The 12204-nt window shown below is 42.1% G+C and overlaps 2 protein-coding genes across 10 annotated transcripts in view; both read right to left on the bottom strand.

The window, feature by feature from the left end:
* ISM2 (isthmin 2) overlaps window positions 1–1195 on the bottom strand; it is a gene marked incomplete at its 5' end in the record, with an annotated part of 35452 nt that extends 34257 nt beyond the window's left edge. Inside the window, one exon of the mRNA XM_083349095.1 lies at window positions 1058–1195. Within this exon, the coding sequence (XP_083205221.1) occupies window positions 1058–1195 (138 nt within the window). The remainder of the gene's footprint in view (window positions 1–1057) is intronic.
* Window positions 1196–10010: 8815 nt separating this feature from the next.
* Window positions 10011–12204, bottom strand: part of SPTLC2 (serine palmitoyltransferase long chain base subunit 2) — a 57468-nt gene continuing 55274 nt past the window's right edge. The window contains exons 12-14 of one of the 9 annotated variants that reach the window (XR_014493961.1): window positions 11648–11986; window positions 11021–11095; window positions 10011–10184 (exon numbers count right to left, since the gene is read on the bottom strand). Coding sequence is in view for 1 of the 9 variants with exons in the window: in XM_083375411.1 (XP_083231537.1) it covers window positions 11867–11986 (120 nt within the window). In the remaining 8 variants the exon portion in view is untranslated. Of the gene's footprint in view, window positions 10185–10218; window positions 11987–12204 lie in introns of those variants that run through there. The other 8 variants (XR_014493963.1, XR_014493960.1, XR_014493962.1 and 5 more) reach the window with 8 other exon arrangements.

Here is a 12204-nt window from a genome sequence, read left to right as displayed (position 1 = left end):
CCAGCAAGAGGACACTCTCCTTCCCTTGCCTCCAAGTTCTTTTCAAATCTTTCTCTCCCCCACCTCCCTCTTCAGCAACTATCCGTTGCCCCCTCACCGAACAATTCTGACTAAAATAATCTGGCACGTCTCCAAAGGAAAAAAAATGGTCCCAAAATGTTAAAGCATACGCTTGTGCACAATAAGCCCCTTTCAGAATGGGCAATGGTTCAGTGCCCGCCTCGTCGTGCTGCAAACGCAACCTCAGAAAAAGACAAAAGCAGGAGACAAGAGGGCTTTAATTGCTAAAGAAATGAAAGAGTACAGAAAAAAAAGCACATCCACCCACAAGTCAGAGACCACCCCATGCTGCGGCCAGTGGTGGGCATGCATTCCACACATGCAAGCAAGCAAGCAAGCAAGCAAGCAAGCAAGCAAATATAGCAGCCTCCTTCTGGGTCTGTAGGGAAGGTGCCACAGCAGCAGCTGCTTCTGCTGCTCGCTCTCCCCCCACATCCCTAACTGGAGCCACCATTTACCCACTGTCTGTGACAGGTCAATTATGTCCCGCCAAGACAAGGACAGGCGTCATAAAGGGAGAGAATGACGCCTGTAGGTCAGGAATAAGCAGCAGGAGACAGAAGGGCTCCTTGCCTTCATCTCTGGCCACAAAACCGAAGAGAAAATAAACCTTACACTGCAGGGGTCTTCAAACTTGGCCCTTTTATGACTTGTGGACTTCAACTCCCAGAATTCCTCAGCCAGCTTTGCTGGCTGAGGAATTCTGGGAGTTGAAGTCCACAAGTCATAAAAGGGCCAAGTTTGAAGACCCCTGCCTTACAGGAACCTTCAGGGCAGAGGTGACGCTTAGGGGGGTGGGGAAACTTACTCCAGCAGTTAACAGCAGCTGGACTGAAGAATCTCGAATCATCTTTTGCTAAGGTTGTAAAACTTCTTCAAAACCTTTCAGAGAGCATCCCAGGCAAGGCTGTGGAATTGCCAGGAAGCCCCCACCCCCACCCCTCAGTTGAGGCTTCTCGCCCTGAAAGAAGGAAAAGGTTTAGGCGTTACAACTCACCTCCGCCGAGGTGTAGTCGGTTTCTTTCGGAGCGGGACTGCGCTGTTTCTTCAAGGGCAGCCCTTTGACAGCAGCAAGGGAAGTCGTCAGGAACAGAAGGCTCAGAAGAAGCACAGCTCCGCCTCGGGCTTTAGACATCTCTTCCTCCTCCTCGTCGTCGTCGTCGTCCCCCAACGCTGCGAGGCCGGCGAGCAGGAAGAGCGGCCGCGGCGCGCGCTAGTTCCCCCCCCCCTCGCCAGTCTAAATCGAAAACGAGGCAGCCCGGTCCTCTGGCCGCCTTTCCGCTCCTCTTTGGAGTGAAGGGTATCAGATATGAGAGAGAGAAAGAGAGAGAGAGAGAAAGAGAGAGAGAGAGAGAGAGAGAGAGAGAGAGAAAGAGAGAGAGAGAGAAAGAGAGAGAGAGAGAATAGGGCGAGCGAAAGTCTTTCCCTCACCACCACCACCGCCGCCACCCGCGGCCTTCAACCCGGCTCGCGTTTCCTCCGTCTCTCAGCTCCGCGCCCTTTTTCTGAGCACCGGATTTTATTGCCCGGCTTTGAGCTGGCGTCCCGTCAGGAGCCGGTGCTGAAGGCAGGCGCTGGCGCGAGAAAGAACCGCAGACTGGGGAAAAAAGTGGTGGAGGAAGAAGAGGAGGAAGCGGCGGCTCTCCTCCGGTGTCCCGCGGCGAGAAGTCCCGCTTTCTTCCGCCGCCACTCCGGCTCTCCCCCGCACGTGGCTCAGCCGCGACGCTCAATTAACCTCAAGAAGCGGCGCTCGAGATCCTCCCGAAGCCGCCCGCTCGCCTCGGAAGGAAAGGCGGTGAAACGCTTCTGTGCTCGGGAGGTGAGGAAACAAGAGTTCCCTCCGGCCGAGCAACCTCTTCGGATCGCCTCAGAACCGCCGCTGCCTCTGCGGCCGTCTCCTCCTCCTCCTCCTCCTGGTGAAGCCCGGATCACCTTCGGAAGAAACCCACGTGCCCCCGTGGCCGATCCACACGTCGCCCACCTCTGGAAGCCGGCCAGGCGCCGTGTTTCCCGCAGCCGCCGCATCTCCCGGCCTCCGATTACCTCGGCTGCCGTGCCTGCCGCAGCTGCGGCGAGCTCCCGGCCGCTCCTTTGCCGGAGGCGTCCCATTTCGTTCGCATTTTTGCAGGGTGCGCCTCGCCGGCCTTTCGCGTGACTCAAGCCGCCCTCGGAGACTCTTTGGCAGCTCTTTGTCCGGCAAACTCTCCGGCCAGTTGCCTCGCCGCCGCTTCCCCTCAGGCCGGGTCCAAGGCTGTCGCTCCTGTGGCGCCAGGCGCTTTCGCTTCCCTCCCTCCCACCGCAAGTCACCCTTGCCCGCCCGCCCGCCTAGCCCCGCCGCGTCGGTTCTTCCCCAACCCCGCCGCCTTCCCCGTAGCAGCCCAGGGCCTTCGCTGGCTCTTCTTGGCTCGCCTTCCTTCCCTGGCGGCCCCGCGGCTTCCTCGGTCCGGCTGCCGCGATCCGGCACTTTCGGGCTGCGGACCTGCCTGCTTTCGGATTTCGCGCAGCGCTCGCCGATCTCCTCGCGCGCCTCCCCGAAGCCGAGCTTCAGTCCGCAGCTCTTGCTCTCCCTCCAGTGGTTTGGCTTCCCTCGACCGCGGTCTTCGGTGACGTTACCCGCGGGAGGATCATTGCTCGCGGGCCCGGCCGTGAGCGCGTGCCACGGGAATGAATGACACGCACCCGCGCAACACCCCCTCTGCCAGTAAGGAAAATGGAGAGGTAGAAAATCACCTGGCAACAGCTTCTGGCTGAGACGTTACTCTTACAACAGACGTGACTTACTACGGCTTTGGGGTCCCTCGATCTGAGGTTCCAAACGATTTTCTTCGTTTGTGTTTTTATGTCGTCCGCTAAACCACAGGAAGCCAATTATCACAAATAAAAATACAATATTTGATGCTGCCGTGGTGCAGAAGCATAAATCTGAAATATTATAAATGATTTTTCTACATGAAACCACAATTGCACATTACAGTCTGATTGGTCACGTCTCAGTTGTTGTACGTACTCTGCTTACAATGAGACACAATGATCATGTAACTGACCTTTTTGAGATCCAAAAGTACAACTCAGCACCAAAATATGTTCTGCGGCAAGGATCCTTATGATTCCTATATGGCACTTGCAGCAATCATCCTGATTCATGCACAAAAGCATGAATCCAAGAATCCAAAATGAATCCATTTTGTAATCAGATTCACCTGATATTAAATAATCCATAAATTGGGATCTCAGGTACAGAGCAAAACACTTTATAATTTATGATTGTCACAATACACTCTGTAGGTATGAAAGATTTAGTGGTGGATTCAGATGGAATTCTTGAAAGAAACCTGAAAACAATTCATCTCTTGAATCCATATTATGCATCACAATGGGGGTCCAAAAGAATGCTGAATTTGACACTACAATGATTTCTTGTATATAGAATAGAATAGAATAGAATAGAATAGAATAGAATAGAATAGAATAGAATAGAATAGAATAGAATAGAATAGAATAGAATAGAATAGAATAGAATCTGGAAGGGACCTTGGGGGTCTTCCAGCCCCCTGCTCGAGCAGGAGAACCTATATCATTTCAGACAAGTCACTGTCTAGCCTCTTCTTAAAAATCTCCAGTGAGGGAGTGCCCATGATTTCTCCTTAATTCCAGGTTGCTTCTCTCTTCGGTCAGTTTCCAACCATTGTTTCTTGTCCTGCCCTCTGGTGCTTTGGAGAATAGTTTGATGCCCTCTTGCTTTGTGGCAGCCTCTCAAATACTGGAACACTGCTATCATGTCTCCCCTATTTCTTCTTTTCTTTAGATTAGCCAAACCCAAGTCCTGCAGCCATTCTTATGTTTTAGTCTCCAGGTCTTTGATCATTTTAGTTGCTCTTCTCTGAACTTTTTCCAAGGTCTCAAACCATCTTTTTTGTAGTATGGTGAGCAAAATTGGTTGCAGTATTCCAGATGTGACCTCACTAGGATTTTATAAAGCAATACTAATACTTTACATAATCTTGATTCTATGCCTCTTGTTTATACAACCAAAGATTATATTAGCTTTTTTGGCTGCTGCTGCACACTGCTGCCTCATAGTCAAGTGATTGTCCACTAGGACTCCAAGGTCCCTCTCACAGTTGCTGTTTTTGAGCCAGGTCTCACCTAATCTGTACTTAACCTTTGATTTTTCCTGCCTAAATGTAAAACTTTGCTTTTCTTCACATTGAAACTCATTTTGTTGGATAGGGCCCATTGTTCAAGTTTGTCAAGATATTTTTGAATCTTGAGCTTGTCTTCTGGGGTGTTGGCTATTCCTGCCAGGTTATTGTCATCTGCAAATTTGATGAGTTCCCCTTCTATTCCCTCATCTAAGTCATTGATGAAGATATTGAAGAGTACTGGGACTAAGATGGAGCCTTATGGTACCCCACTGCTTACTTCTCTCCATGTGGATGTAGTACCATTGAGGACTACTCGCTGAGTACGGTTTGTCAGCCAGCTGCAGATCCATCTGATGGTGTTGTTGTCTATCCCATCTTTTTCTAGCTTACTAAGCAGCAGGTGGTGGTTTACTTTGTCAAATGCCTTACTGAAGTCTAAGTATACTATGTCCACAGTGTTTCGCTGGTCTATTAATTTGGTTACTTTATCAAAGAATTAAATAAGATTCGTTTGGCATCTGTTTTTAACAAACCCTTGCTGGCTATCAGTTATAACTTTGTTTGCTTCTTTTAAAAAAAAACAAGTTTTATTAATTTTCCAATTTTACATCAAAATATCAAAATGCTTAGAAAGCAACGTGGTGATTGGGTAATCAATAGTCCAGTAATAAAATCATTTGTACCTATCTCAGGTTAAATCATCTAAAAATTCCGTTTCCCATAATTACTATGTCACAATCAAGTTAATACATTTCTAGTTATAAACCTGTGGTGGCGAACCTATGGCACGCGTGCCACAGGTGGCACGCAGAGCCCTCTCTGTGGGCATGCGCTCCGTCACCCCAGTTCTAGGCCTTCAGCTGGGTTTTATAAAACCTTTTCACTTTAGGCCTCTGCCGCTGTGTGCAAAGAAAAAAAAAGGTTCAATCAATTTCAACTTCTGGTGGAAAAAAAAAGATCTCGCAAAGTTGGAATTGATTGAACTTTTTAATCCCACCCAGTCTGCCATTACCACCGCAACCATGCCCACCAATGGGCCACACCCATGCAATGGGCCACGCCCACCCAGCACCCGACGATACATTTGCAGTTTGGGCACTCGGTATCTAAAAGGTTCGCCATCACTGTTATAACCCAATCAGTTAAGATATTTATCAATATATTTTTACTTATAGTTATCATATCCTGTTTTTAATATTTTACCAATTTTCAATTACAGTGCTCCAATTTAGCCTTTAAGATCCATTGTATTTAACTTTCAGGCAACCCAAATTTCCCCTATTTCATTATATAATAGTTATCATATCTAAAATACACATATTGCTTAAATACATTCTTATTTTATTTCACAAATATATTTCACAGATATATTCTATTTGTCATCCTAGTACCTCATCACTTATTAATAAAGTATCCTTTATTGCCTCAATCCAACTTCCATATTATAAGTCAAAACTATATTCTAATATAGCTAATTTTAATTTCCCTTACAAATCTAAATCCTAAATATTAAATTAAATAATATCTTTTAAAGTCTCCATTAAGTAAAATTTTAGGCTCTTCCATTATAGATAAAAAAGGGAAAAAAAGAAAAAACCATTTTTTTTTAAAAAAAGTCTATCTCTGGCTTTCTTTTTGTGCCAAGCAGGCTTCCATACCAGTGCCTTTAAATCCTCAAATGGATCTCCCTTCATTCCTACATGTTATTTGAATCAAGAGAGACCATCCAGTTGTCAATTTTTCAAAGGAACTGGTCCCTTTGTAATCATTAAATTGTTTCTCTGATAGATCAAGTCTCTGTGTTTGGATCAGTATATTTGTCATTAGTTCAGTCTGGTCTTCTTCTTCTTCCAGTTTCATCTGGCTTGGGTGAGAGGTCATGTCCAGAGTTGAAGTTGTTGTATGGTTGTCTAGGTTTTCAGTATGTTGCAGTTGTAAGTCTTTAGAACCCTCCATCTTAGTGATGTTTTCTTCAGTTTGTGTTGTTTTTTGGGTTGCAGGTTCTATAGTTGAGATCAAGATTTGGCTATTGAGGTTCTCAGTAGATTGTACTTCTTGTTCTTTAAAGTCCTCTGTCTTGATATTAATTTCTTCCTCTTCTGTTGCTTTTTGGATTGTAGATTCGTCAGTTGAAATCAGGGCTTCATTTTGTAAATTTAGGCTGGCACCTTTGACTTTCAGTCTGGATTTCATCTGCTCAGTAATTTCAAGGATTGTTTCAAGTATAAGTTTATAGTTGTGGATAGTATTCCTCCATTTCTAAGATGTTTACAGATAGTTCTTTAGTGGAGGCTATTTTTAATAGAAGTCAGTGAATGTCCACCTCCACTATTCCTGGGAGTTGTTTTCTCCGCCAGCTGTTTCAAATTATCTTTTTTTTAGATAATGCCAAGGTCAGCTAGGCTGTAGCCAGGTCTCACAGTAAAAGGTAAATTTCCTTGCTGTTCCAGGCTTCGCCACAATATGTCCTTAATAGCATATAAAATCCTTTTCCAAGCTCCAGTTAAGCTTTTTTCCAGTAATTTTTCCTCTTTTTTTCCAGTTTAACAAGTAGATAGGGTAATAGGTCCCTGTAGAAATAGGAACTTTTTGGGACCCCAAATATCCAAAAGGTGCAAGTCCAATTTTTTAGTTGTTTGTTATATTTTTCTTTTCTTTTCAAAGCTTTAAATCCTCAAGTAGGCACACGCCACTATTCCAAAGAGGGGTGGGGAAGAAATTTTCAAAACGCTCCCACAGGAAAGTAGTTGGGGGAATAAGAAATGTAGGGCCTCACCCAGTTCCTCTGCGTTGCTTTCTTCGTGCTTGTTAGTGCTTTTGGCTTTTGGCTGGTATGGCTTGATGATTGGCCATGTTGATGGCCAATCTTTTCTTTGTCTGTCCAGAGGAGCTGCTCCAGATCAGAGGGGCTACTGCCCCTCCGCGATCAATCGGAGGGCCTCCTCATGGTCATCACCCCTCCAGGGAGACTTTTGACCCTTTTCAGGGTCTTCCAATGAAGGAAAACCGGGCGGCGGGGAGGAGAGCTCTCCGCGCATGTCTGCCAGCACCACGAGCGCAAACCAGAAGCCCTAACTTTGTTTGCTTCTAGTTGTTCGCAGATGTTTTTTTTATTATTATCTTTTCCAGGATCTTCCCAGGTAGTGATGTTAGACTGATTGGTCTAGTTTCCTGGGTCTGTTTTTCCCCCCTTTCTTGAAGATGGGAACCACATCAGCCCTTTCCCAAACCTCAGGTACTTCCATGGTGCTCCAGGAGTTTTGAAAGATGTGGTGCAATGGTTCTGAGATAACATCTGCCAGCTCCTTCAGAACTCTGGGATGAAATCTGTCAGGCCCCGGTGATTTATATTTGTCAAAGTTGGATAGGTGTTCTTTTACTATTTTCTTGTTTATTTTTTGTTTCTAGTTTGTCTTTTGCAGTGGTTTTTTTTTTTGGTATGTTGTACTACAGTTTCTTTTTGTGTGAAGAGATACAAAGTATGAGTTAAGCAGTTCTGCTTTCTCCATTGCCTGTTATTTCCTTGCCATCTTCTCTCTTTAGTAGACCTACAGTTTCCTTGACTTTTTTCCTTGTTGTTAATGTGTTGGAAGAAACTTTTTATTGTCCTTGATTTCTGTTGCAAGTCTTTGTTCATTCTGAGCTTTTGCTTTCCTGACTTCATCTTTGCATGTTCTGGCTGTCTGCTGATAATCAGCCTTAGTTATACATCCCTCTTTCCATTTTTTGTACTTGTCCTTTTTGTCTTTCAGTTTGTCAGAGCTTTTTGAAGCCATGCTGGTTTCTTCTTGACTTTGTTTTTCTTTTTCAGTGGTATTGTACTGGACTGGGCTTTTATGACATTTTTCAGAGTTTCCCATGCTTCTTGCGTTGTTTTCCCCTTTAGTATTTTTGTCCATAGAATCTTTCCTAGGTTCTCTCCAAGTTTGTTAAAATCATCTCTTTTGAAGTTTAAGACTAGATAGATGTGACCTATGACCTATGTGGATACTACGGTATGTAATTATTTGGATCTATGAGGATCCTTGCCTCTGATCTCATTTTTGCACACAATTGCCAAAAATAATCAGATCTGACTGATATGACTTGTCTGCAGATTAAATATGTGTTTCATTTAGATCCCATGTAAAATTTATATGGACCTATATATCTGATCAAGGCTTACTCATCATAGTAATGTACAAAACTATTCCATGATGTGAACAGTGATTTAACAAAATTTTCAGTAGATAACTGGTTAAAATCAAGCAAAAGGGAAAGAACCATTTCTCAGATTCACATTCGTCTTGGTGGCATTTAGATCCATTATTGTGATAGTGCATTCATTGCTGACCAATATATCAAGTTGGTTTCAGATACATCACATCTATCAAATCCATATTTAAATTTCAACCTTTTCCTTAAAAAATCATTATATTGGGATAGTTGTTACTCAGTAACGTTGTTGAACTGCAAACCCTATGGCACCAACTCTTTGGCAACTTACTATTACTGACTGTAAGTGGATGTGTAAAATGTAAAGATTTTTGATCTCTGTGAGAATGATAATTTGAGGTCACTTCCTTCTGCCTTTTTCCCCAGGCATAAAAACACAAGAGGACGTCTTTTGATTCTTCTAGTAAAAAATAGTTAATTAGGCACTACACCTATAATCTATAAATAAATTCTTATAGCTACTTCATTAATTATTAACTCAAGTCAGATTCCCACTCTCAGGAATGCTGTCTCACATAGAACACTTCAGGCCCAAATAGATACCTCCAAACTTTAACTGAAGAAATGGATGTTGTGTGGAGTTATTCTTAGCAAGATTGTTGGGCTGGGAAAATGGAGCATAAGGATTACCCTATTTCATGTTAACAGTCTTACATAGGTGGAGAGGAAGCAAGGGATGCTAGGCTCAGAAGTAATTTCACTTTCATTCTACTACTCAAATACTTGTTTTGTGCTCTGCTTGTACTGAAGAAAATTTGAAAATTGAATTGAAATCTTAGTATGTTTCCTTGGCCAACGTACACTGAATCAGATGAATCTTCCAGAGCGGCCCTATATAGAACAAATTGCAATAGTCCAGCTGCAAAGTGACATAGCCATGAATAATCATGACCAATATTTTCTGACCCACGAATGGCTGCAACTGGCAAAGAAAATATAATTGTGCAGAGGCTATACTTGCTGTTCAAGTGGGAGCCAGGAGTCAAGGACAGCCTGCTTTACCTAAGGAAGCATCTTGCATCCAGAGTCAGAGATGGACTGTTCCTAGATGACAGTTCTACTAGGCAGACCAGAACATGAAATCAATTCCACAGCTATCTTTACTGACATTGGCTATAATAAAAGAACCACTCGTCTCATTTTGCTGTAAATTCTCATTCTAGACCAGGGGTGTCAAACTGCCAGCCCACGGGTCAGATGCATCATCCGGAAGCTGCACCCACCCCATTGCCAGCAATGGCAAAACTCTCCCGATACGTTGCGTGACGTCACGAGGTTGACATGTCTGTTCTAGACCAATGACTTAAGGAGGTATTTGTCTGAACTACTATACTTCCAAACTTTACCTGAAAGTTTGGTGCTTTAGCTCTTGCTACTTTGCGAAATGGTCTACTTTCAGACTTGCAAAATTTTGTTACTGTAACTTTACAATAAAGTTAGAACAAGTGTTCAATTTCACAGGTTTCAACATCTATGAGCATTCTAATTCTATGATTGCCTGGCAGATAAAAATGTGTCACTATTATGGCTTTTTATTCTGCAAGGAATTTTCACCAACTTTTTCTAAGAAATAAAATGTTCTGACACCTTTTTATGAACTCTTTATTAAGCAGAACACAAGTAGATTTTGTCAAGCAGTTTCTCAGCTTAACATGCATTGTTATTTTCTTAAAAGTCATTGTAAAATCTGCTTCTCTTTCTCCTCCCTTCCCATACGGCACCCAAGTTTGTATGACTTCCTCACAGTGTAAAAAAGTTGTATTTCTAGAAGAAATTAAAAAGTTAATTAAAAAGTTCATTTAAAATGTTTAACATTTATTTTAAAAATCTTGGATAGATAGATATATACACGCACACACACACATTATTACCAACAGAGGAGAGTAGGAGCACAGTGCAATTTAAGATTTTCAAATTGTAACTTATAGTGCAAGCCTGTTTACAACCCAAATATGGGCCACCATTAGCTAATAAGCCTCTGGCTCCATATGTGGGGTTTTGTGGGGTTTTTTTTTGCTCAGTTTATTTCCCAACATTTTCTACATATAAAATGCAGATAATTTTAATAAACAGTTCAGTGAAATACTGGCCCAAGAAGGTCCATCTGGCAAATGGACAACATAGAGATTTGCATTTTTCAATGCACTTATGTAGTTCAAGAGGATTTTGGTAATGATGTCACTTTTTGACATACTCCGACTGCTTTATACACACTTTTATTGAGGAAACATCATTTTGTCAGCTGCCACAAATAGCTATATACATAAATTATTTTTTCCATCAGATCATAATTCTAGTGGTCCCCAAAAGATCAATATCATGTGAAGCTCATAGAGACAAAATTGGCTCTTAATTTTTAGTTCAGATTCTTCATTCCTTTTCATAATCAGAGATCTAAACAATCTAAAATCATATCAGCAACTGAAATTCAGAACTTTATATAGAAAATGTTTCATTCAGAAAATTCTAATATAATCAGTCAGAACTCAACCTTCAATGTTCATTCTATGATGAAACTTGCCCAAGATAATTTAGTATGTTAGATTTACATGGTAACTATTATAGCTTCACTCTGTAGGATGTGATAATCATATATTTACCATATTGGGGAAAATACATACTCCTTGATGGAATACATCAACTGAATTCACAAGGATATAATTTTGTAATACCCTCTATGAAGAAAATAAGAACAAGTAGAGTATGCATGAGTAATTCCATTGAAGAAAAAGAGAATGCTCACATAAAAATCTCTCCTGCTCTCAAATATTATTTGCTACTTACCCAAATACAGAAAGCTTAATACTCAGCCTGAAAATCCAAAGAGGCCAATGGTCTGGAAGACTTCTATTATGCATTGATGGACATAATATTCCTTGTCAATCACCATTTTACTAATAAAAAGGCACTCTCCCAACGGCATGAAATAATGGGGAAAGGAAATATTTAGGTTGATTCTTTCTGTTCAATATATGTTAATTAGCTGTCAACAATCTCTTCAAGAACCTTAACTGATTCATTTGACCAGTCATATATTCTGAGGAAGATCAGACATTTCTAATGAGAAAAGGGGAAAGTAAAAGAAACACTGCAGCATTTACTAACACACCAGCAAAGTCTCCATAACAGAATGATAAGTAATGCAGATGTGCCAACAGAAGTCAATGAGATCTTACTGCAACATAAATAAGGAGGCAGCATTTTAAAAATGCAGATCAAGCACCCACCTACAGCTGGACCTTGGAAGCAATGAGAATAAAATCCAGATTTGTTTTGTCATTTACCACACATACTTTAACAGCTCTTGTGGCCACTTCAGTTTGGTGAGTAAAAAGTCATTCTGTGTATGCTGAGCAGTCATTAAGTGTTGCATTCAAGAATCTTGGTCTTTGAGCCATATAAAGTTCTAGGGAGCATACTCAATTCACAGAAGACATCAAAAGAGTTCAGTCATCTGTCTCTTCATATGTTGTCTCATCAAAAGGTCGGTCAAGGAGAGGTACCATTCGATGACGAGAATATTTCAATAGCAAGAGGTTTCCAACTTCATCTATTTTCTTTAAAGCCTGGAAAAATAAAACACATATAAATTATGATTACTGCTTGGAGTAGAGAAGTGCCACAACTAGGATTTAAAGAGCTAGGTAATGTTATGAAGAGGCTTATGAGAAGGACAAGTGTTTTGCGGTTTTTAGTTCTTTCAAATGTTCCCTTTTGTTTCGTTAAGAATGATGAAAACTCAGGAAAAAGTTTCTTATTTTATAACATCAAATGCACAGCCAAT

The sequence above is a fragment of the Vipera ursinii genome (assembly GCF_947247035.1).
Source record: "Vipera ursinii genome assembly, chromosome: 1".
NCBI classification, from domain to species: Eukaryota; Metazoa; Chordata; class Lepidosauria; order Squamata; family Viperidae; genus Vipera; species Vipera ursinii.
This window is presented reverse-complemented; position numbering and strand designations above follow the sequence as displayed.